Here is a 25,387-nt window from a genome sequence, read left to right as displayed (position 1 = left end):
ACCAGTTTAATTCTGAAAGTACAAAGCAAGTTTTATTATGAAACCTGGACCTGTTTCTGGTTGCCCGACTTTTTGCAGCAAAATTGACGCGTAAATTGACTTGAAATAGAACTCTTGCGTAAAGCTTGCGATACGGAGGGCTGGACATGGAACGCAGACATGACGGAGGCGATGTAAACATTCTGATTGATTAATGAACGTTCAATTTTTTTGCATCAATGCACTGCCATGAAGCAGCACTGCAGACGGACCAGTGGAAATCAGCCTGCAGGTCATCCTTCAAAATAACTCAAATACTTTAAATGTATTTCTTTGATTCTAATGATGCAGTTGTTTACTGCAGCAAAGAGGCAGAGAACGATTGAGAAATGCTTTGTGACCTTCTTGCTAACAGTCATCTCCTTGAAACAAAGAAACAACTGTTTCTGGCTGCTTTGCTCCTGTTCTCCAGAATAATTCTCTCCTTTTTGTGTTTTTTTGGGGGGGTGGGGGGTATGGAGTATGTTCTGTAATGATTTACTACTTTTTCTTTGTGGTCTACGTCTTTGTCACCCATAAAGTATCAATATAGCTCTAAAGCAATAACACACTACTGTACTGTTAACACAGTTACTTGCTTCCTATGTCAACAGTGCATCACTAAAACTAAAGATTTAATATAAAGAATGGTTTTCATCACTGACAGCCATTCTAGCAAAATGTATAGCTTTAAAATTACAAGAAATTTAAATTTAAAGCTTAGACATTGGTTTTTTATTGCGACCCAAAGGTTGTCTAGTTAATGATCACATATTGTGGAATTGCTCAAAGTGAGATACACAATCGTACAGTGATCAATGCCATAGTTTATGCTTTTGATAGCAGATTATTTAATATGAAGCATTTTTCACTCTTACTAAGGATTCTAGGTCTGTGGCATTAAGGCTTGTTAATTCAAATACTTTGAGAAACAATTAATTGACCAGCAGAAAAGTGTAAATAGGTGCTTTTCTTATTTTGCCAGAAGAAATTGGTTGTGAAAATCATTTACTTTTGACCCTCGCGATCATGGAAACTGAAACTAAAAATTACAAACGCTCTGACCGTTCACATCATCAACGGGAATCAGCTGATTGTGATGCGGAGAAAAGCGGCTTTTAATTTCGGCTTAGCACTGAAATGAAACACATTACTAATGTAAAGTATTGCTTAACGGTGCAAAGCCTCTTTGCTCTTCCACAGAATCAGCTGATTTATGTTGCTTGCGTAAGCAATTCACTACTGTAAAGTGTTGAATATCGGTGCAATGCTACTTTTCCCTACTTCATAATCCGCTGAATTTACACTATTTGGGTAAACGGTTGAATAGTTATAGTAGTGGGAAGAATGTCAACCCTGGAGTTTTGGTATGAAAAGGTTAAAGAGCAAATACGTTGTTAGACAAAAACAGATACATTTATTTTATGGAGTGACACATTTTATGTCAAAAGATATAGGTTTAAGAGAGGTGTAGATATTGTTGTCAGTGTAGATGATGACCACCTGGCTAAAGGTGATATCCTTAACCTTCGCTTGATTTAACTAAAACATACTTGATTGTGCATCTATCCGCTCATAGGATATATTCGTAAAATCAAAAGGAAAATGGTCTATAAATGACTTTTCTTATGTTAGGATTTGTTCACTGTTTGCTAACACGAGGACAAAAGCTTACTTTCATGTATAAAGTTGCAAAGGTTACAGGAGCAAAAAGTGTCTATGTTATTTTCCCCCCTCAAGTTGTTGTTGATGTAAACACATAGCCACCCCTACCTGTGCTCATACTGCAGACACGCTTGTACTATCAGTTTGTCTTGATAGGGGATGTGGAGCAACAGGTAGATCGCCACAAACCACATATCGTAGATGATTTTTCTGTTAGGAGACGGTAAGTTCCAATTTCCAATGGTCTTGCATTTTGTGACAGTAAGCTTCATGGCTAAGCTTTGTCTTTGCTCCACCTTGTTTCTATTCAGCTTTACAGCCTAGTGTCCTACGTTTTTAACATCTTTACAGTCTTTTGGACAAAATATAAACTCCCTGTGAACTCAGACCTTGTTGTATGTGATTCTTTTTTCCTTTTACTCTGGTTTGTGGTTTTTGCGGGCGGCCGTGGTGCAGCGGTAGGGGCGGTCGCCCCATGATCGTAATAGCAGGTTCGATTCCCGCCTTGCACACCCATGTGTCGAAGTGTCCTTGGGCAAGACACTGAACCCCACCTTGCCTCTGGTGGTAGGTTGGCGCTAGGGTTGTGCCGATAGACGATACCATCGTGATGGCTGACTGACATCATGATGGAGAGACACCATCTTGATGCCACGCCCCCACCATGCTGCAAGTCGACACCATAAGCCGCGGTTACATGTGCAAAATATCTTGATCGGATCAATGGTCGGATTAGATTTCAACCGTGTACATGGGCCCAGAAAAACCTTTTCCGATTAGAACAAACGTTCACATGGGTCACATTTTTGGTCAGAATAAATCATTCGCACATGCGCAGTAGTGTTTGAAATTCCGGAAAAGGAAAAGAATTCCACTGAGAGGCTACATGCATAGATATCTGGCAGCTCCGTAATATACTAGAGGATCTTCAAAACTTGCTTTTATTGATGTTACGGTTATTATGAAGCGCTTGTCCGCTCATCATTTTAATTTTAATCCGTGTTGTCCGTGCTTTTTCTGTTGAAGAACGAAGCCGGAAGAAGCCAGGGCTATGATAGGCTAACATGGGCTAACAACATGTTGCCTTTGATAAACATAAAATCCATGCGGGAAATGCTGCAATCTGCAGCTTGGCTGAATGTAAATACGTAGGAATAACATCAGCCTTTATTTTGTCGGGACACGACTGGAAACACAAATCCACGTGATTGTTTGAACGGTTTCTAAGGACTGAGCTACATTTCTGCTTTGAAAAGCTCACACACCGCCCCAAAGCTGCTGTGTGAGCTGACAAAGCTGTCAGAGTTCTGCCCGGACACAAACAATTTTACCGGAAGACCCGGTTCTCCTGAGTTCTGTAGCTCGTTCACCTAGAGCTGCAGGACGGATCGCAGTCCGAAGTCTCCCATACATAGCACACGCGTAATAAAGCATCCTCCCCTCCCCCTCAAACACAAAGTCCGACTGCGTCCGATATCATCGTCAACTGCCAATTTAAGGGACATCGCCCAACCCTAGTTGGTGCCAGTGTTCGGCAGCGGAGCCGCCACCAGTGTGTGAATGTGTGTGTGTCTGGGTGAATGGGTCTATGACTGTAAAGCGCTTTGGGCCTTGAAGGTACAAAAGCGCTATATAAGTATATGCCATACGCCAGTTCAAGTTGACAGTATGACACATAAAACCTGTGGTAAGAAATGGATGTGTTTTGCAAACATGTGCAATAAATGTCACTTATCAGTAATTAATTATGCAAAATTTGTGTATTTTATTATATTTATTTACCTTTTGTTTTAGATGGGAAGCAATAATGTTTGAAAATACTGATAAATTTATCAAAGGTAAACAGTAAGTAGTATTTATTTGAAATAATGGCATAAATTAAATATATAGATTTTCTGAAGTTAGCCATTACTAATTGCTGGTCCATTATTAGTTGTTACTTGTTTGTTTTATACCTTGTTGGTGCTAAATTGTGGATGTTAAAAGTTGTGCTATTTCAATGTGGGGAGTGGTTCTGGTTTTGGAAGAAGTGCTCACACACATAAATCCAAGCAGCTGCTTGCTTGATTGCACTTTACTAGATATCCTTCCATTCCACACAAAGCTGCCAAAGGATTTGGGTCGTTTTAGTGTGTATTTGTTAAAAACTCCTCATAGTGAGGAAGCTTTGTTGCCTTTTTTTTAATCATAGTCCCAAAGACTAAAGTTGCCAGATATTTTTATATACAATAGTCGAGCAAGTTTTGTATGGGTTTACCTTAGAATAACAACAGAGAGGAGTACGTCTCTTGAATAATGTAGTTTTAATGCCACATGCTTGTTTGTCCTTTAACAAGAAAAAGTAATTTGTCATTAATGTCAGGCAATACGGAAACAGGAGAAACAGGTGTTTTCTTTGACCCCTACTTCAAGCTAGCCAGAGAAAGGTCAAAAAAGTTTGTGCTATTGTCTTATACTCACAGTTAGAATGAAGAGCTTTGCCACCTCTCTCTGGGCTGGCTGTGGTGTGGTGTTAAAGAGTCATTGGGCAGAACATTGAACCCCACATTGCTCCTGGTGGTTATTGGTTGGAGCCAATGTAAGTAAAGTAGAAAAGTGCTGTGTATGTGTACACCATTTACCATACGCCATTTATCTTTAGAAAACTTGTTAAACCTGTCTCAAAAAATGAAAATATTTTGTTGGATGCTTTGAAAAAAATATAAATGATCACAATAGGTAAATGTTATTAGGTAAAAACATTAGTTTTTGCTTAGTAAACAGTTCTTGACAAGTCTCTGTAATGTCAGATTATCTACTCTGCCATGTCACTCAAATTTCATTTCAACACAGTTTGATGAAGTGAAGTTGGTCACGTGATCCAGAAATGGGGGGTGAAGAGGCTAACAAGTTAAGTGTCTAAAGGGTGCATTTATTTAGAATCAAACAATGTTTTTAAAGTGTATTTGAGGTCACAAGAGGTGCCCCTCCCACAATTATATTTTATATTATATTGGACCCGGACACCAGTTCAGACAAGGAAATTAAGATGTTGGTGTATCTATTTGTCTGTTAAATGGATGCATTAGGAATGGGGTGGAGAAGGGGACTATGGCCCGGTTATTTTACTTGCTGAAACACAAATTTTAGCTTTTTCAAATGGCTTGTTTTATCTGCTCCGATTTTAATTTAAAAAATACTCAGAAATGCAGTTTTAATCTTTAATTATTTTATGTATGTACTCTATCATGAAGAAAAATTGCTACAAAAACATGTTAAAACAACAAAAGCACAATTTTCATTGGAGTAGGTCTTTAAGTGCTTTAAATTAGACAGGCTCCATTCTTATTTGGTGTTTAAAATGCTCTCTTTCCAGTTCCAGTGGCATCATGGGACACAGAGTGGGCTAAACCAGAGAGCCTAGCTAAACACATCAATTGTGAGTATATTTACACATTTATTAAATTTGATATAAAAATTGTTTTTGTTTTTCTTTTTTTATAAAGTAATTACAATTTGATAAAATAGAAAGAGTCTAATCAAATGCTTTGTTTTGCATTGTGAGCTTTTCTTGAGGGTGATTTTACTTTGACATTGCATTTGATTTTTAGTAAAGATTGCTCTTTTAAATTGATGAATTTTGGCTTAATCTTTAAAATATAATTTCCCACATTAATTACCGTAATTTCCGGACTATAAGCCGCTACTTTTTTCCTGCACTTACAGCCCTGGGGCTTATTCAGTGACGCGGCTAATTTATGGATTTAATTGGCGGCCGCCATGTACGTACTTTCGAACTCAGTGAATAGTTTGAATTCTCTATCTAACACCAAGCTCAAGGCATTTTTATTCAACACACCTCTTAGCAGCCAAACAGCATGGACTTGACTTCAGGTCTTAGACACTTCAGTCATGGTTCAACAAAACGAAACACGCATGCCCGGCCGCATCCCAGAATCCTTTGGTGGCATTAGACCCAACGTGCACGTGATCGCCATTACAGTATGATGCAGCTTTCAAGTTAAAAGCAATCGTTAAAAGCAGCGTAAAGAAATCCATCATCACCAACGGGTTTGGAAAAGCCGGTCAGCTGCGTGACGGAGAGAACAGCGCATGCTCAGGAGTGAATTTACCTCTGAGTCATAGTGACTCGGCTGGCTGCACGTAAATATGTGGGAATAACATCAGCCTTTATTTTGTCGGGACACGACTGGAAACACAAATCTACGTGATCGTTTGTACGGTTTCTAAGGACTGAGCGGAATTTTGCTTTGAAAAGCTCACAGCTTCCGTGTGAGCTGGAGACATCTTCTCCTGCTGCTCTTATAGAGTTGCGGGGCCGATGGCAGTCTGATGGCTCCCACACGTAACAACGCATCCGCCCCTCATACACAAAACGTACAGTTTTAAGTCCGATTGCTTTGCACAGACACGATTTGCTCCTTCCACCGGCGCAATGGGGACGAAGTGCTCCTCCATGAAGCCGGCCTGGCAGAGGTGTCGGAGTATATAGGAAGGGGAGACAAGGAGCGCGCGGGGCGAGCGCGGAGCGCAGAGGCGTCCGCGGAGCGCAGAGGCTTCTGACTTCTGACGCACGCGCCGCACTGAGGCGCGCGTATCGCGCTGAGGCGTGCGCTTTTCAGTCGCCGCTGCTTTATTTTACTAGTGTGTTTTTTAACCAGCCCTGTTACTCCCATAACGCTGCCGCGACACAAGCAGAAGGAGAGCTTTTCCCGTTCACCCCCTCCATGCACTGCTGATACTTGCTCATTCTTAAACACGGACAACAGTATGGCGAGCCGGGCGTTGGCCCCGCCTTAGCCCCTAAGACTCATGGGAAATGGGGAATCGCGGATGTAAATTTCCTCATCATAACTGAGCGATGTAATGTTGATTATATGGTTACTGTTTGTAATTTTATGTATGATACCTAGATTGAGGAACTTGTGAACAGAATAGAGGTCCGTGCTGTTTGACAGATGTTGACATACTCAAATACATGAGCCAGAGGCAAAGCTGACTCCACCCACAGTGTGCCAATGAATCGCACTCACTCTGGGATTCAGGACGTGATCTGTCAGGATGACAATGTCGCCTAACACATGCGCGGCTTATACTCTGACGCGGCTTGTGTATGTATAAAAGTAATTAAACACGTGGAAATGGGTGGGTGCGGCTTGTTATCGGGTGCGCTTTGTAGTCCGGAATTTACGGTAGTATTATTAGGTAGTTTTTAAAGCTGGTTAGACATATTGAAAGGGTGCTGCTTTGACAGATTAATTTTTTCCACTACACAGTATTTTTCTTTGTCATTGTGTGACTGTTGTGTGTGTGTTTCAAGTTGCATTAATCTTTTCTTGCATGTGTTTGGAAGGCATCCCACTGTGGTGTATGACATGGCCACTGCCTCATCCAGAGCAGAGACTAGCCATAACCACAGACAGACATCGCAGCTCCATGCCATCGGTGAGTCCAAACACTTCAGTTCTTTACTGTAAAACTTTATATATATATACATATAAACACCACCTCCTTTCTCCAATAATTTCTTACCAGTTTCCTGTGCCAAACTCAAACGGAAGAAGAGCCTGTTTGGGACCACCATTTACGTGGAGGTGACAGCGGATGGAGAGTCGCACCGCACGACAAAATCTCACAGCTCCTCCAATCCGAAATGGGACGAGACGCTCATCCTGTAAGATGCAAGTTTTTTTTTATTTGTGTTGTAGCTAATGAGTAATAAACCAATCCCAGTTCTGCTTTACCAATTTTATTTTAATAAAAACAAGAAGTTTTTTTTCTTTTTGTCTGCAGAAAATCCCTTTTTACTACATATTCAAGTGAATCAGGAAATTATTGCAAAATAACAACAAACTTTGGGTTCAAAAATCTATCTCTGATATTAAAGACTAAAATTGATTATATTTAGCAAAAATAAAATGAAGCCATGCCTTTTCCTAATTTAGGATATCTCTGAGTTAAGCGCAAACTGCTTCATCTGATACAGTGGGGCTAAAAGGTATACAGTCAGCCACCAGTTGTGCAAGTTCTCTCAAATTAAAAAGATGAGAGAGGCCTGTAATTTTCATCATAGGTATACCTCAACTACAAGAGACAAAATCAGAAAAATAATCCAGAAAATCACATTGTCTGATTTTGAAAGAATTTATTTGTAAATTATTGTGAAAAATAAGTACTTGGTCAATAACATAAGTTAAACTCAGTACTTTGTTGTATACCCTTTGTCGGCAATGACGGCAGTCATACATTTTGTTTAACTCTTCACTAGGTTTTCACAAACTGTTGCTGGTATTTTGGCCCATTCCTCCATGCAGATCTCCTCTAGAGCAGTGATGTTTTGGGGCTGTCGCGGGGCAACACGGACTTTAAACTCCCTCCAAAGATTTTCTATGGGTTGAGATCTGGAGACTGGCTAGACCACTCCAGGACCTTGGAATGCTTCTTGCAAAGCCATTCCTTCATTACGCAGGCATTGTATTTGGGATCTTTGTCATGCTGAGGTTTTCACCCAGAATCTGACGATACATGGCCCCATTCATTCTTTCCCTTACAGGGATCAGTCATCCTGGTCCCTTTGCTGAAAAACAGCCCCAAAGCATGGTGTTTCCACCCCCGTGCTTTACAGTAGGTATGTTGGTCTTTGGATGCAACTCAGCATTCTTTCTCCTCCAAACACAAAGAGTAGAATTCTTACCAAAAAGTTCTATTTTGGTTTCATCTGACCATAGGACATTCTCCCAATCCTCTTCAGGATCATCCAAATACTCTCTAGTATTTGGATGATCTTTACTCTCTAGCAAACTTTAGACAGGCTGCACATGTCCTGGCTCTAGCAGGGAGACACGTCTGGCACTGCTGGATTTGAGTGTGTCTTTTATATAGATAACCAGTTCAAACAGGTGCCATTAATACAGGTGGAGGACAGAGGATCATCTTACTGAAAAGGTTACAGTTCTGTGAGAACAAGAAATCTTGCTTGTTTGTAGGTGACCAAATATTTTCCACAATAATTTACATAGAAATTCCTTAAAAATCAGACAATGTGATTTTCTGGATTTCTTTTCTCATTTTGTCTCTTGTAGTCGAGGTATACCTATGATGAAAATTACAGGCCTCTCTCTCTTTAAGTGGGAGAACTTGCGCTACTGGTGGCTGACTAAATACTTTTTTGCCCCACTGTGTTTTATTTTTTATTTTATTTGAAGAGGGAGGAACAAGCTGCATGAAGAAACACAGAGCTCTTTGTTCCACCACACAAGTGGCCCCAGGAGCCTGAACATTGCAGCATTCCAGCCAGATGATGGTTCAGCCAAATGCGAAACATGCCATCGTGGATGTTAATGGTCATCTCTGATTCAACTCATGTTTATGTTCTTGTGTTTTATGAGCTGCTGAGGGTTCCGTTCTTGACCATCAGACCTAAATGATTAGTGTTTGTCAGGCTTATTTATTTTGGCTTTGGATGAAAAATCATATGGCTAGATTATATAATTCAAATATTGTGCTTTTTGAAATAATGAGAGGGAGCAGATGTTTGGGATAAAGAGACAAAATTGTTTAACAAGAGTTCTCATATTATTTTAAGGTACACTATTAAGGATTACATTTATAATAATACAATCTTTCACTTGTCTATAAACAATCAGTGATTTTGTTGCACTCCCCGTTTAACATAAAACAAAAGTTTTATTATTGACTGAGGTAAAAAGGTGGATATATTGTTACAGAAACAAGAAAATGTTGAAACCATTTAAGTGTCTTGGCACCGGGAAAGGGAAAACTATGAATATTGTATTATACAAGCAACACTCAAGATGAAATACAGTACTTTAAAGACCCACTCTGTTCATCTTAAGATCTACTTTAAAAGTGTTCTCAGTAGTCTTTTAATGATGTTTTCAGCCAAAATCCAAAAACCGTTTTCCAAGACAGTGTTTTCAACCAGTGGGCACACTGTCCTGTGCCGTGGGAAATTGTCCTCATTAACTGATCTAAAAACATTTACCATTTCCAGGATGTCAGCTTTTTGTTCATCCAAACAGGCCCTGATAAAACACAGAGTAGTTAGGAATATGAAAGATCATAAAATACTTTTTTCTTTGTGTTTATTTGATTCTATTAAAGACATTTTGATAAGAATGACGGTACCGCGATTGAGCCGCGGCCATATCTTTTTTTCTTAAAAGTCCTGCCCCTTTAACTGTCTCCACCAATCATTCTTGGAGGCTCAATCACACGTCATCAGTCTGACCAATCAGAAATGGTTAAATTCTTCACTTCCTTGTCCCGATTTAGCTCATAAAGTCACTCAGTTCTAACAAAAATACCAGCTTTCCACAGAATCCAGTGGCAGACCGTGGAACAAATGAACAAAACAATGAAGCTCAGAGACGCCAGTCTTTTTGCTTTTGGCGGCTGTTTGCACTAAATCTCCCATGATGCATTGGGTTAAAGTGACAGCATGTCAGCGCACAATGAGTCTTCCTTGTTAAACGTCTTGAAACCACAACGAACACACATCAAACAGTTTTTGAATCTTTTAACTTAACTTTTATTACATCTTTTAGAAAAAACAGCTGCAGCTTCCAGCTTTTTCTGCCACAATTATCACAAAAATGTATGCGAGTTTGCAGAGGGGCTGTAGATCAATACAGACTGAGTTTCTCCTTTTTTTATAAATTTTTGGATGCTGGTGTGCCGCGGGATTTTTGTCGAGGTTAAAGTGTGCCGTGGCTCAAAAAAGGGTGAAAAACACTGGTCTAAGACATAGTTTCGGCAGAGGGGCAGTAGTTTATTAGAAATTTACCTCTAAGCTGTGGACAGGACTGTTGGCATGGAGCAACCCTGCCCCCCTTCCCTTCACCCTCAACTGAGAGCCCTGTTTACATGCTCTCCCTCTAGCTTACAGCCCCTCACACCCCCAACCTAACATTACTGGTGCAACAGAAATAGCTGGCAATATTGGAGCAGTCCAGTTGTTCAGTTTTTTAACCAGATGTCAGCTCAGACGAGGAAAACAAAGACCTAGCCGTCTACAAGTGGATGCATAATAATGTGACAAATAAGATTTTCAGTATTTTTTTTTTGTCTGCTTCTGATTCCCATTGATTGGAATAAAGATATACTCAGAAATGCAGTTTAAAGTTTATTTTTTTCTATATATATATATATATATATATCCTCCATTATCACAAGAATGCGATGTTTAAAACACTAACATGTTAAAAACACTAACAAAACCAAGTTCATCGAGAGGGTCTCTAATTATTGCAAAAATAAAAGTGCAAAGTATAGCTGCACTCTATTATTTATTGATATGATGCAAAATGTGCCCAAAAATTCAAGATTGAATGTCTACTGACATCTGTTTGTCCATAAAAAATAAATAAAATCATGTTATCCCACATCTAGATGGTTATTTGCTGTTTTGTTGTGGTCGTGGTAATTAATTATAATTATGTATATTTCTGCTCTTAGGAATGTAACGCCACACACACAAGTGGAATTCAAAGTATGGAGTCACCACACCCTGAAAGCAGACGCTCTGCTGGGCAAAGCCAAGCTGGATCTAATTCAGGCTTTGGAGCAGCATGACAGAAAACGTATGGTTATGAGATGTCATACATCACATGATGTTTTTGCCCTTTTTGTATCGCCTCCTAAATAATAATGGCTTGTTCGGATGAATAGTGGAGAATGTAAAGGAGGTGCTAAAGCTAAACGTGGAGCAGAAAGGAGTCATGGTGCCTATGGGGGAGCTGATGGTGTTCCTGGACGGACTGATCACCAGTCCTGAGGATGGGCCACCTCTCACCAATGGCAATGCAACAACTGCCTCTAGTGAGCTCAGTATTTTGATTAGAGGTGCGTTACATTTATTTTTTCCAAAATTAACAAAGAAATGTTTTATTTTCTCTTTGACCTCAAAACCTGTTTTATATGTTTCAGTTTAGTAAAAACCCTCCTGCATGGGCTACCTATAGTTAACATTTCTTTTTATTATTTTCAGAGGTCCATCAGAATGGCGAGGTTGTCCATGAAAACGGAGACTCCTCCTCATCCTCTTCAAGGGCTGCCAACAGGTAAACTCTTTTTGGACTGTATCTAAAGGGAAAAACGCCAGGAACTTCTAAAAAAACAAAAAGTTCTGTGGACAATTGAAGTCATAAATTACTTTCAAAATCAACATGAGAGAACCAGATTGTAGTGTTGACGAGTTTTATTAGCAGACTTTTCTCTATTTTGTTTTTAGTGGCACATTTTTTTATAATACAAGAGCATAACAAAAGATGAAGAATTGTCAAGCAAAAAATAATTCATTCATCCATCTGCCACATTTTGACTTGAAGTTACTTTCATTTAACCAAAATATTCAACCTCTTTTTGATTGTAAATGAGACAGGTGTCTTTCAGAAGGGAACAAGACAATGGACAAATGACAATATTGTGGAAAAGTTTGAGATATTTTTTAGAGCTGCACGGTGGCACTATTGCCTCACAGCAAGAACGCCCCCAGTTCACGTCCCAGCTGGGGGACCTGAAACAGAACATCAATGGGGGACCCCCCTGTGTGGAGTTTCTATGTTCTCCCCGTGCATGCGGGGGTTTTTCTCCGGGGGCTCCAGCTTCCTCCCACCGTCCAAAAACAGGTGGAACCTAGGAATTACAGTAATTTCCGGATTATAAACTGCTACTCTTGTTCAACGCTTTTTTATGCATTTAAAAAAAAAAAATTAATGCATTTTTTCTAAACGGCCGCCAGTTGCACTCGAGGAGAAAAGGTAAGAGTGAGACAGGTGCAATACGGTATATGTGTCGAGGAAGACGGAAGTTTAGTGTAACTTCCCGCTTTGTGAATGAATAGCATGAATATCATGGAAAATGCAAGAAGAAATGCTGATTCTTCTTCTGTTACATAAGTTTAACAGGGAAGAACCTTTTTTTTAAAGTGCTGTCATCACACCAATTACTTAAACAGAACGTTAAGAGGAATTGTAGGTTATTATTTTAAACTTTCCCTTAAAAAGTAAAAAGAACAAGTGCTCCATTTTTAAATGTCCAAGATGAAGTAATCTCTTTTTCTTCTTTTAAATCTAATTATCCATCCAGCAGTTCTTGTGTAACAGTAAAAGCATCAGTTCTGTCCAGTAATGCATTAACCAATCCCGTCTGTTTAACAGAAATACATGACATAATCCTTTTTTATAAAACATATTTTACATTTGTGAAAGCAAGTGTGATTCGAAAGGACTAGTCTGTCTTTTTTTTAACTGAGCTGAAACCTGATTTATTCTTTAGTCTGTGTGTTATGATGTTTCTTAATATGTCAAAGACTTTGTTTTTTTGTACAACATGTAAGTTACAAGTATTGTGCTGATTGATTGATGTGAGCGAAACAGGAAGTCAGAGAAGGAAACAATGTGGGTGGTGTGGTGCAGTTAAACAAAAACATTTATGGTGCTGATCACAACTATCCAGCTTGTTTCATTTTGTAAATACATTTTCTCCAAACTTGATTCAAGTCATTTCCTTCTCTCAAGGTCAGCAGGACCCCTAGATTAGCAGTGCTGCTTGGCATTAACCTGCTTAGACATTGCTTAGAGCGTTTTAATGCCATTATACAAAGTTTCCTACTCCCTATTGTGTTATAAAGTCTCTGGAGGAATGTGCCAAAGCTCTTTCTCGCTGTAGAGTGGAAACTACCCATTAAAAGAAACGGGAAAATATCCATCCATCTTCAGAACCTGTAGAATCCCTTTTGGGGGTCACAGTGTTGCTGGAGCCTATCCCAGCTACTGTTGGGCAGAGGCAGGGTACACCCTTAACAGGTTGTCAGTCTCTAGCAGGGCCACACAACCACACTCACATCTAGGGACAATTTAGAATCATTATTTACCTATGAAGCATGTTTTTGGACTGTGGGAAGAAGTCAACACGTGCACAGGCAAACATGCAAATTCCACACAGAAAGGACCCAGCAGGGATTCAAACCACACCAGGATCTTCTCGCTGTGAGGCGAAGATGGGAACACTCCATAAAAAGCATCTGAAGACCAGCTTTCTGATGTGTTTGGTTTTAAGCAAACTTGCAGAGATTAGGATATTTGTTTTGTTGTGTGCTGCCAACAAGGATTCGAAGTCCCACTCTGATCATATTTGGATCTATTTGCTGGTTTTAGTCAAAAAACTTGTCGTTTTCTGCAGAGTTTGAGAAATTCATTACTGATTTGTAGATGGGAAAATTGGCGCAAGGTTGAGACTGCTTTTATTTCCCATCATCCCTTTGTTTGCAGTCTTTCCTGCTAGTTTACAGTCCCTCACAACCCCAACCTGTCGTTAGCGGTGCAACAAAAATGGCGAGTAAAGTTGGGGCTAACCAGCCGTACAGTTTTGAGCCAGAAGACTCTGCTTTAAATAAGTACAGCAGCCTTTATATTTAGGCTTTGGTGCTGAATTTAGAAATGTTTTTTATTGAACTGCTTAAATTGTTCATGTCTTGAAAAATAATATTGCTTTAAAGCTTATTGCAAATTATTATAATTTTTAGTTTGCAAAAAGCTAAAGATTTGGTTGTTTAACTGATTGATCGTTGATTCCCTGCTGTAGGTCTTGGCTTAGCTGAGCTTTAGTTCTATGGCTGGTTTTGGTTTGGTCGTTCTGCAGGTTTGTCTCTGACATTACCTGAAAAGCTACAGCTCACAAAGAAAGCCTTTCAGTTGTGCTCATTACGCCGCTGATATCTCGTTTCGTCATTGCATTTCATTTACAATCTCCTTCTTGTCTTCTCTTTCTTCTCCCTCAAGCACAATGAATGGTTCAGATTTGGACCCGAGGTCAGGTTCCTGTTCAGCCTCCAGTGGCGCTGAAGGTCAGGTGCCTTCCAGCTCCTGTAGCCCAGCTCGGGATCATGCGGTCAACGGAGAGACAACCCTAAACTCCACTCCAGTCCACCAGCCATTCGACGGCGAGACACAAAATAGAATAGGTGAGTTTGTCTTCTATGTTCTCAATTCTAAAGTCTGTTGATCTTTTCTCTGAAAAGAATTCCTAAAAATGTCATTTTGTTCACATTTATGCTCCCTAAACAAATCTTTATTGTGTTCAAGTTTGAAATGACAAAAAGAGTAGTTTTAGGTAGGGATGTCCCGATCCGATCACGTGATCAGAAACTGATCCCAATCACGTAGTTTCAGACTCGATTGAAATCAGATGATTGTTTTGGTAAACACACTTTTTAACGAGAATGGCTCTCTGTGCTGCAGATAAAGAGACAGCTGTCAAGGGGTCTACAAAGTGCAAACTCTGGGGAAAAGTGATTTGAAAAAAATAAAACAAACAAAACAAAAAATCTCTGCATTGGTGACTGCTAGTAATGTGCGGTTAACCGCGACACCGCGCCCCCTGCTGGTTCATCAAAAATCCCACACCATCACAGCTCTACTTGACAATGTTCTTTTTTTTAAATTAACTATGAAAATAACAGTTTACACTGATAGTTCTCAAAGTCCAAGTTTTATTTTTAATCCTCAGAAAAGTTGTTATATCTGAAGTACGTCAATCATGGTGGCATTACACCAACATATCCAGCTATTGGACAATACAATACTTTCTATTTTTAAGATAAAAAGTTTATTGTTCTGAATGTTGATTTTGTTTTCATTCTCTTCTTATTAAGCAGCCATTGAGGCTGAGAAGAATATTTTACCACAGACTTCTTCATTTTTCCTAAGTGTACATGTGATGCAACAGTTGCACATGTTTTTGATGTCAAAAAGTCAGATGATGCGAACAAATAAAAACCGTCATTGTCCTGTGTTTGCAGTAAATGGGGAGTCCAGCGAGGCTGCTGCCAGGCAAACGTCCTCAGCAAGAACGGATGTGCCCCCCACAGGCGGCCACGAGGACGGCGCTGGAGAGGCCGACTCTCCTGCCGCCCCGAACAGCACGTCGCCGCCTCGGACAACTTCCGCGTCTCCTGTAGCCTCCTCTGCCGGTGCTAAACCTGCAGACACCACCGCCGCTGCTTCCACCACATTGGCCTATGCAACCCAAGGGACCAGCACCGCCACAACACCCTCCTGTTCGTCCTCTTCCTCCCCGCCCACGGCAGAAGTAAATGCTTCCGGAGACGGGGGCGGCGGCGGCAGCAGCAGCGGCAATGCAACGACAACCTCAGACGGGGTCAAGCCCAGGCAGCCGCTCTCTAATGCTGCATCATCTGATCCTCTACCACCAGGGTAAGAAAAAAACTTGATTAAAAGCTAGAACCGCCTGATAACACACGGTTTGATCCTGTGATGTTTATTCAGGTGTTGTCAGCATCTTTAAGCTCTATTGAGAACATGCAGTGGTACAGATTTTGTTCAAGCACTTCACATACACTGAAATGATAGCTATTACTGCAGTAAACTTAAAAGCCCTCTTTTCAAATGTTACATGGCAAATTCTAATTTGTAGGGTTAAACCACCTCATTTTCTCTATGTTTTCTATTTCGGCAGTCAAATCCAACTTCTGTAACATAAACATCAATAACATTTGCTATTGTTTCTCTGGGGGGTTTTCGTGTACGGTACTTTATTGACGGTCCCTGCCTGCCTCTGCAGCTTCACATCAAGGCAAACTCCGGCTCTGCATCACCACAGACAAAAAAATAAACTGTTCATAATGGTCAATAGAACTACATCCAGCGTTTTACTCTGTAATGTTTGTGGATAAAGTCAGAAGAACAGAACAGACTGGAGATACCGTGACGAGCACATAAACAAAACCGATCATATCTATGAACTTGACACATTGTGGCTGTTAGACTTCTAACATTAGCTCATCTTATAGTTTCCGTGAGTAAATGAGGTTAGAGCCCAGCCTGTATGTAGATTTTGAAAATATTAGAAAAAAATCAAAGAAAAGATTTGAACAAAGATCACCTTTTTTAATACACAAAAATATATATTTCCAATTTAATACCATCCACTTCCATATGTTTCTTTTAATTACTGGATTTAATAGTTTTTTTTCCAGCAGATCAAAAGATTTTCTGATGTAAGCATAATGATTTCTGTCGCTTAGTTGGGAGCAGAGAAAAGACCCCCATGGGAGAACGTACTATGTAGACCACAACACCAGGACTACTACATGGGAGAGACCACAGCCACTACCACCAGGGTGAGTAACATGTTTTCTCTTCAGGCCTGTAATACTAAGGATACTTGATGGGTACTTGATTTTTACTCCATGTGTAATTCTAAATGACAAAAAAGATGTTGTCTGTCTAATCTGTTGCTGCTGCATTTAGAAATGCTCTTTTGATTAACAATATTTATTAAATGCTTCATGAAAATTTCTTTTGAAACACAATTACCACATTTTTCAGAGGAAGTTGCTCTGGACACAGCAGCCATAAAATACATAAAAGATAAGAAATAAAATAATATGTAATTCGCTCCAGAGTGGAAGTTGCACTTTTTCAAGAAAAGTGGAATGTTTCTGAAAAAGCATAATGCTGTGTTCACACCAAACGCGATTAACACGTCAAATTCATTCAAAGTCCTTTCTTTTTTTTTTACGGCAATTTTTAGTTTCTACTGGAAGAGCTAGGTCTGAATGACGACGCTTTCAGCGATACTTCCGTGTCTCTGTAACCCAGTTTCATGACTTGCTGTCCTGCATTAGTCGGAGGAGGGAAAGAATAAAAACAAGAACAGTAATGCTTTAAATACCATAAAGTTCAGGAGAACGATCAGATTCTCCTCCATGTTTGTTTTGGACAGCGCTGCTTCTTCTCTGTTGCTGTCAGTAGCAAAAATGGATATAACCACTTACAGCCCCCCCTAGCGGTTGTCAGTGGAAAAATAAATATACGAGCTGATATAAAAATTTTTTAATCATATAGAAGTGGCCCCTTTTGGCCAAACTATGCAAAATCCTGCACAATGTTCTCAGAAAAAAACTTAAAATTCAGAGTTACTCTAGACCAGGGGTCTCAAACTTGTGGCCCGCGGGCTATTTGCCAAGATGTTATTTTGCGGCCCCCTCCTTATTATGAAATTTTAATGTTAGTGCGTCCTGCCAGTTTTTTTTATTAATGACACTTTTTCAGTGTTGTGCGCTGAGCTGACGAACCAACCAATCCAGGGCTCGACATAGCCATTTGTCCGCTGGCCCGGTCCTGTTTTTCGAGCAGTGCGGACCACAAGACTTTACTTTTCACTTGTCCGCTCGGGCCACTAAAATATTTAACGGTTTATATATTCTTCACCTTTTTCAATAAAGTATATTTTGCGAAAACTGTAGATTTACCTCGTCTTCATAATGTAGTTTTTCTGCTAGTCCTGTGTTCAGACTTCAAGGGTTTCTATGGGAAACCTTTGATCACTTCTCCTTCTCTCCCGCCTGCGCGCGCTCGGCTTTCACTGCCGAGCACCACGCGGCACGCGCTCACTACTTTTTTTTTTCAAACTTTATTGAATGTAACAATTCAATACAAAACAATGTTAAACAGCAACAACGAAGGCACAAGCCAGTGGGTTATTATTACATTTGATTATAAATCCGACACCGTCACTGAAGAGAGACTGAAGCATGTCAGAGATGTGGAAGACATGGCAGGAATAGATAGGAATATGTTGGATGGAGTAGTGGGTATAATTAGTAGTATGGACAGCAAGATATTTAATGAATGCATTGAAGATGAAACTGTATCCACTAAGCTTTAAGCTGAATGTCAAAGAATCAAAGGCAACTCCAAATACCTGAATCTCAGACTCAAATGCAGTAGAATGTTAAACTACTTAATTTTGTTTTTCTTTACAACACTGTAAGCAGTAAGTATTTCTAGTTAGCTGAATGATCTCAGTTAGACCTGCACAATATGAGGAAAACTCGCGATATGCGATATCAGAGATTAAAATTGCGATAACGATATAATTTGCGGTATATAAACAAACAGCAAAATAACCAAATAACCATTCCCAGTTTAAAAATTATACTCCAAATGACCCACGTTGACATAGGTTACAAACATCTAACATAACAGGGCTCCATCTGATTGGTCAACAATGTGAAGGCGTCCATCCGATTGGTCAAATGCATTAAGGGATTTATTTGATTCGTTAAATGGTTCAAGCTGCCATTAGATTGTTTTAACACATTTAAGGTTTATGATTTATTGCGATATTTGCCGTTAGAAGCACCATGAAAACTTCTGAACTAGTGTTACCTACTACACTGCAGTGCTCTCTTTAAAACATCTGAAACAGACTAGAGCAGATTTAAGTTTGATATGGTCTATTTTCAGTCATTGAAAAGTGTAGAAATAAGTGATGTCACCAGAATGCACCAAATTGTACCATATTAAAAGTTTCCGGGGGGGCATGCCCACAGACCCCCCTAAAGTTGCAAGCACCTGCGGAGCGGCGGGTCCCGCTATGCGCGGTGTCGGGCCAGTAACTTTCAGGCAGGGCCAGTAAGTTTCAAAAACTACTGGCCCTGTGGGCCAGTGCAAATTTCTGGGCTATGTCAACCCCTGCAATCACAGTGGGGTATAGGACTCTTGGCGGCCTGACATTGACCGGGCTTTAAAGCAGGGGGAAATTTAAGGCAGGAAACCTGACAGCCCCCTCCCCAGAACATATTAAGAACTTCTTTACTTTCCTTTTTAGAATTTGTCTATTTGCTTGTAATTTTCGAAATACGTGCAGTCAGTTCGGAACTTTTTTCTGGGCCGCACAGACGCTTACGCGCGCGTATGCATATTAACCCCAACCAAACGGTTCTCCCGCTGGAGGTGTGTCAGATGAGGAGAATAAATGTCCCACACTTACATGCGTGATAGCTAACGGGGCTTTAACATTAAACACGTGCGAGCAACAACACGATTTAGTCTTAGACACACTTAAAATACGTGTGGAAAATGCAACGATAGGGGGGTTGGGTTGGTGAGATGAAGGCAAAGCCGCATCGAGACTGAAGGAGAAAAGGAAGTTGGAGTGGTTTTTTGCAATATTTTATTTTCATTTTCAAGTGTACAAAATCAAACAGGCAAAACAAACAGTTCAGGTGCTCTTTAGACCATTACAAAACACAATGTAAAAACACAAGTAATTAAACAATTGCCAGTTACATTCTATTCAATATTTATTCACAGGCCGTCCAAACAGGACATAAATAGAAGAAAGAAAAATGCAGTCTCAATACAGAGCTAAATAACTTTAACTTTCTGTAAGTGATTTAGAAATGGTGTCCAGAGTTTATTGTGAACATTAATTGAGGCAGTCCTGACATGGCGAATTTTTTTTCATGTGGATGAGAGATAGCATGTCAGTGAGCCACACTTTAAAGTATGGAGAAGCCATAGATTTCCACTCTCGCAAAATTTGTCTTTTTGCAGTCATTAACCCAAGTTCTAGTGGTTGTTGCATTACAGTTGGGATAGCTCTAGTACGTACGCAGCCAAAAATGGCGAGCTCTGCATCGGGTGTTATAAAGCAACCATAGGCTTTGGCATACCAGTCAAATATTCTGTTCCAGAAGCCAGCCAATGAGGGACAAGACCAAAAAGCATGAGCCAATGTGCCTTCAGATATTTTACATTTATCACAAATGGGAGTAATTGAAGGATATATTTTGTGCAACCGTACTTTGGAGTAGTGGAGCCGATGGATGATTTTAAATTGTATGAGTTGGTGTCTGCTGTTGACTGAGCACGAGTGAATCTTGGACAAACACTTTTCCCACATAGATTCTGATATTTCTATGCCCAACTCCTCACTCCAAGCGTTGGAGTTGTTTTTAACTATTTATTTTTAATATGCTTCTCCCCCTTAGTATGATCTGAGTTATTATATCTTTTATATTTATTTTAATGTTTTGTAATGTATGTAGCCTTTTTTTATCAATAACTATTTTGAAATTACTTGAATTAATCACTCAACTACAAAAACCATCAGGACACGTTTCCCATAATGCATTGTTTTGTAGTCATCAGGGCAGCTTTTAGTCAGCGCAGTACTAAGTTTCCAGCTGCATTCGCTTAGGTTGGACCTTGCCCCCGCCCCTTTCTGGTGATATTTTTGTGATGATTGACAGGTGATGTTGGAGCAAAAACATACGTCACACACCAGGTGATCTGCGCAGCGTTGCGTCCATCTGGGTGATCTTAAACACGCTTATTGTGCATCTTGGCTGCACTTATTTGGTGTTGCCAGCATAAATTTCCATCAGTTTTTGAGCCTTTCTTGAGCCTTTCTTTGATCTCAAGTATCGGTAAAAAAAATAAACATTCAACACAGACTCAAAATTGGGAGCACAAACTCTCTTATCATCATTATATTTCAATAAGTCCAAGTCCAGTCCAGATTTACTGACAGTCATCTTCAACCACACTGAGGGTCTCTGCTGTATGAGAGGAAGTGCTGCCAAGTGTCCATCAGTGAGAAGAAGACAAGAGAAGCCGTGTTCAGAAGAACCATTGATGGATTTACAGAACTGTAGAATTGGAGTCTTCTTTTGTGTTTAATAGTTATAATGCAACACTGTTAACTGAACTGTGTTAATAAGGACATTAAGATCAGAAAACAGTAGATATAGAAGACTAAATAAACAGAAATGTACTGATTTATTTACTCATTGATTTTTTTGGTGTATTTTATTTTATTTGAATGAGAGTTTTATAAGTACATTTTGTACAGAAAACAGTTAATAATAGAGTATAGTTAATAGTATAGTATGTTCCATATAAATTTACTGACTCTCAATCACTCACAGGTTGCGTGTGTGTGTGCGTTGAAATTGCGGCCCTGCCTCAGCTAGACCCTGCCTTCAGTGGCCCCCAGGCAAATTGAGTTTGAGACCCCTGATCTAGACAAAGAAATGAACGCCAAAACCAAGGGCAGCTCCACAACAGTCAGAACCAAAAAGGGATGTGGAATCACAGAAATAAATCCCCCTATTTTTGTGGAAATGCAGTGATAGGTAAATGCATTTAGAAGCATATTTGCTGAAATGCAAAAATAAAGTTTGAATAAGAAATATAGATTTTTTATTTTTTTAGTTTTCTAATATTTGTCTGCTTCCCCTCTACAAGTTCTTGCCATGGTAACATTTTTTTTTTGGCAGAGGTTTTTACTAGAGATTTCCTGATCAGGGTTTTTTTGTCCCCAAGGAACAAACTCTTACTACAGTAAAGATGTCTTGGCAAAAGTAGGTCTGTGACATTGAAACTACCGAACACTCCTGTTTCCTCATTGAGCTCTTAAACGCTGACTTGTTCTTAATTTCTCTAAGCATTTCCCTTCGTTCTGCTTCATTCGTCCAGATGGGAGCGTCGCGTAGACGAACGAGGCCGGATCTACTACGTGGACCACAACACCCGCACGACTACGTGGCAGCGCCCCACCATGGAGTCGGTGCGCAACTTTGAGCAGTGGCAGAGCCAGCGAAGCCAGCTGCAGGGAGCTATGCACCAGTTCAACCAGAGATACCTCTACTCTGTAAGAACTTTGAATGAAGAAATACTCAGAACTGCAATTCTGGGCTTAAAAACATGAAAAACACCATTTTCCTCAGAGTGGGTCTTTAAGATTATAATTCTTTTCCTGTGATAATTGATCTGGTCTAAATAACCTTTTTAATCTTTAGTACGAGAAAAGTTTTGTTTTGTTGACACAAAACAGACTAAACACGTTTTTGTTTGCTGCTATTCAGTAGAGTAAAAGATTGATCGTATTACTTAAATAAACGTTTTATTATATTTTAGGCATCTCTTAGAGTTTATATGTTCAAATAAAAACGGTGCCACAGAAACTCGAAAAGCTACAACATGCAACCTCAGCTTTAAGACAGTTTTCCTTTGCAGCGCAGGGATGCAAAAGCACTTGAAATAACTCTAAATTTAGCGGGACTGATGCTCTATGCTCAGACTTACGAACATTTAGATTATTTTTATGAATTCTAATTTAAATAATTGGTTGCTGTACTGATTTTGATTACCAAATCAAATCAAGCAACAATCCCCCTTTTTTTTTATAAAGGGGATTGTTGCAAACTCTGGTCTTTATAAAACTTCTTGTTCCTCTTTTATTTAAGTCCTGCTTGAAAAAAATCTAAAATATTTCTCAAGTAAATAATAAATGCCCATTTTTTTTCTAATTTTAGGCATCTATGATGACTGCTGAGAATGATCCACTTGGACCGTTACCTCCTGGTTGGGGTGAGTTACTTCTTTTTTTTTTCTATTTGGTGCATTTAAACGCAATAAAAACTTGCCCTGTGTTTCAGTTTATAAGCAGTAAATCTAAAATGGAAAAGATGTTTACAGCATCCTAAGGTTTTGGTACTTTTGTGTTTATCGTATCCCATCAGGTACGTTGGGTCATGAAATTCAGATATTTATTTATTTTAGTCATCTTACCGTCTTTTTAAAAAAGTGTAAATGACTGAAGCGTTCATTTCAGTGAAACTCTCATGTAAAGGCGTTTCTTTGACTTTAGAGAGACGTGTGGACTCCAATGACAGAGTTTACTTTGTCAACCACAATACCAAGACCACACAATGGGAAGACCCGCGAACTCAAGGGTGAGCTTTGTGGCATCGACATAAACACAACAAGCCTACAAATAAAGTTATCAGATTAAGCGATGTAGGTTTCCTTTTGGTGGTGATTTATTTTTGTTTGTTTTCTAGCCATTTTTTCCAAACTGTCTGTGAAGGTTCTCATTTATTCAGGTGATTTTTGCCTTTAAGGTGGTTTTTTTTCAAACTGTTGAACAAAGCAGAAGCAATTTTATTTTAAAAATTAATAAAACTATATTGAAATCTAGTGACATAAAACTATAAAACTGTGTAAAAACAGTAAAAACGTTGAGACAAAGACTGCGATGTTCATGCTGGGTTCACACTGAATGCGATTCGCACATCAGGTGTGTCAGTGCACAGAGGCGGCAAAACAGAGGCAGTGGACGCACGTTTGACATGCGAATCACACGATATGTGGATTACAGAATTATTGTTGGTCCTCTCACTAATCTGGGTTTAAGAGCAGATTCTTTAATCTAGTTTAAAATGTACAAAATGGTTTTTACCAAACAGATAATCAAGTCCCATTATTGCTATCTCACTGCAGAATAACCAGCAAATCTGATCTACAAAATCTCTTGCTCCTGAAAAGTAAAAACAAAAATGTTTTCCTGGTACCTGCTCCAAATAGGAAAATACAATTTAGTTGGATTGATCTAGTTGATTTCTTAAAAAAAAAAGTGCAAATGTTTTTTTTATTTTATTTTTTTTTTACAATTTTTTTTAAATATTGCGCTTTAGTTCTTGCTCACACACATTTTTCACAGAAGTATTAATAATCTTTTGACCCTTTACTCGCATAGATAGCCTTTTGTGTATATGTTGTCAGAGTGTGCGTTTGTGTGTGCCTTTAGGCTTCAAAATGAGGACCCTCTGCCTGAAGGTTGGGAGATCCGCTACACGCGGGAAGGAGTCCGCTACTTTGTGGATCACAACACCCGAACCACCACTTTCAGCGACCCCCGCACTGGGAAGTCCTCGGTGTAAGGAGCTCTTTGTCCCGCATCGCACTTCTGAAAACAAAGCTGGGTTTTGTCAGTGAGCTTACAGGCCGTCCACACGCACACACACACACGCATGACCCGACCAGCTGCTCAGGGAATATAATGTTGAAAAAATTTAATACTTATTACCAAAAAAGTTACATTTAAGGGAAAAGTTGATCAAAGCTGGATTCAAACGTTTTACTGGTGATACATATGTATTATTTTATTCATAGGAAAATAGATTTACCATCTGTTTTACAGTCAAGTCAAAAATATAGCTTTGGGGGAAACAATTGCAATTATTTTTAACCCATCCTCCTAAACAAATACTAAATGATAAATGTATTTTTTAGCTCCACTATTCAACGAGTTACCTTTAGGTAAAACTTAACATAGTTTCATATTAAAGAGCTAAGAATTCAAATTCAAATTAATTTTATTTATAAAGCACCTTTCATGTCAAACAGACAGCTCAAGGTGCTTTCCATAAAAAACAAACAAGAATACAATAAAAACAAACCCCACAAAAAGAAAGAAAGTGACTCCAAAGCTCTAAAAGGATTGGAAATAATTTAGTTTGGATTTAATTGGTTGTGGAGGGTTAACCAGAAGGTATTTTGATCGCTATTCTTGATGGAAAAACTTTCAAACAAAGATTTTGGTAAATATTTTACTCTGAAAGCAGTACTACTACAGGAAATCTGATAACTTTAAATTTATACCATGAGTCCAAACAATTATTTCATATTTTAATGATGAAAGTATTAATTGCATGTGACACATTGCGGCTCATTTTACCTCGCCTTTCTGTTCCTCTCAGCACCAAAGGCCCTCAGATTGCCTACGAGCGCAGCTTCCGATGGAAACTCGCCCATTTCCGTTACCTGTGTCAGGTAAACCTTGTAGGCTTTATTTCAGTCCACTCTTTCCTAGAGAGACGGCAAACGCTGCAAACAGCTCCGACCTACTTCCAGCGGCTTACCTGACTCGCGTCTCGAGCTGTGACCTCTGAGCCGGCTCACCAAAGCTTCAATGCAATTTGATACCATAAATTGAGCGTCGGAGCGCTTTTTGACATGGAGGATTCATTTTGTCCCATATTATCATCCGGTAGCTGTCAGTAGTGTGAGCTTTGTTAAATAAGCGG

The 25,387-nt window shown here is 39.4% G+C and overlaps 1 protein-coding gene across 2 annotated transcripts in view; it reads left to right on the top strand.

Moving 5' to 3' along the window:
• wwp1 (WW domain containing E3 ubiquitin protein ligase 1) overlaps window positions 1–25,387 on the top strand; it is a 39,873-nt gene that overhangs the window by 4,618 nt on the left and 9,868 nt on the right. Inside the window, exons 2-15 of one of the 2 annotated variants that reach the window (XM_023950410.2) lie at window positions 5,039–5,101; window positions 7,037–7,128; window positions 7,219–7,357; window positions 11,161–11,285; window positions 11,374–11,547; window positions 11,693–11,765; window positions 14,487–14,668; window positions 15,506–15,920; window positions 16,751–16,846; window positions 21,996–22,170; window positions 22,835–22,889; window positions 23,170–23,254; window positions 24,109–24,237; window positions 25,061–25,133. In XM_023950410.2, coding sequence (XP_023806178.1) covers window positions 7,059–7,128; window positions 7,219–7,357; window positions 11,161–11,285; window positions 11,374–11,547; window positions 11,693–11,765; window positions 14,487–14,668; window positions 15,506–15,920; window positions 16,751–16,846; window positions 21,996–22,170; window positions 22,835–22,889; window positions 23,170–23,254; window positions 24,109–24,237; window positions 25,061–25,133 — 1,791 coding nt within the window. In that variant the 5' untranslated portion in view covers window positions 5,039–5,101; window positions 7,037–7,058. Of the gene's footprint in view, window positions 1–5,038; window positions 5,102–7,036; window positions 7,129–7,218; window positions 7,365–11,160; window positions 11,286–11,373; window positions 11,548–11,692; window positions 11,766–14,486; window positions 14,669–15,505; window positions 15,921–16,750; window positions 16,847–21,995; window positions 22,171–22,834; window positions 22,890–23,169; window positions 23,255–24,108; window positions 24,238–25,060; window positions 25,134–25,387 lie in introns of both variants that reach the window. The other variant, XM_078938389.1, reaches the window with a different exon arrangement.

The sequence above is a fragment of the Oryzias latipes genome, chromosome 20, assembly GCF_053564925.1.
Source record: "Oryzias latipes strain Hd-rR chromosome 20, Olatipes_Hd-rR_3.1".
Classification (NCBI taxonomy): domain Eukaryota; kingdom Metazoa; phylum Chordata; class Actinopteri; order Beloniformes; family Adrianichthyidae; genus Oryzias; species Oryzias latipes.
Note: the sequence above shows the minus strand (reverse complement) of the source record. Positions and strands in the feature narration are given on the sequence as shown.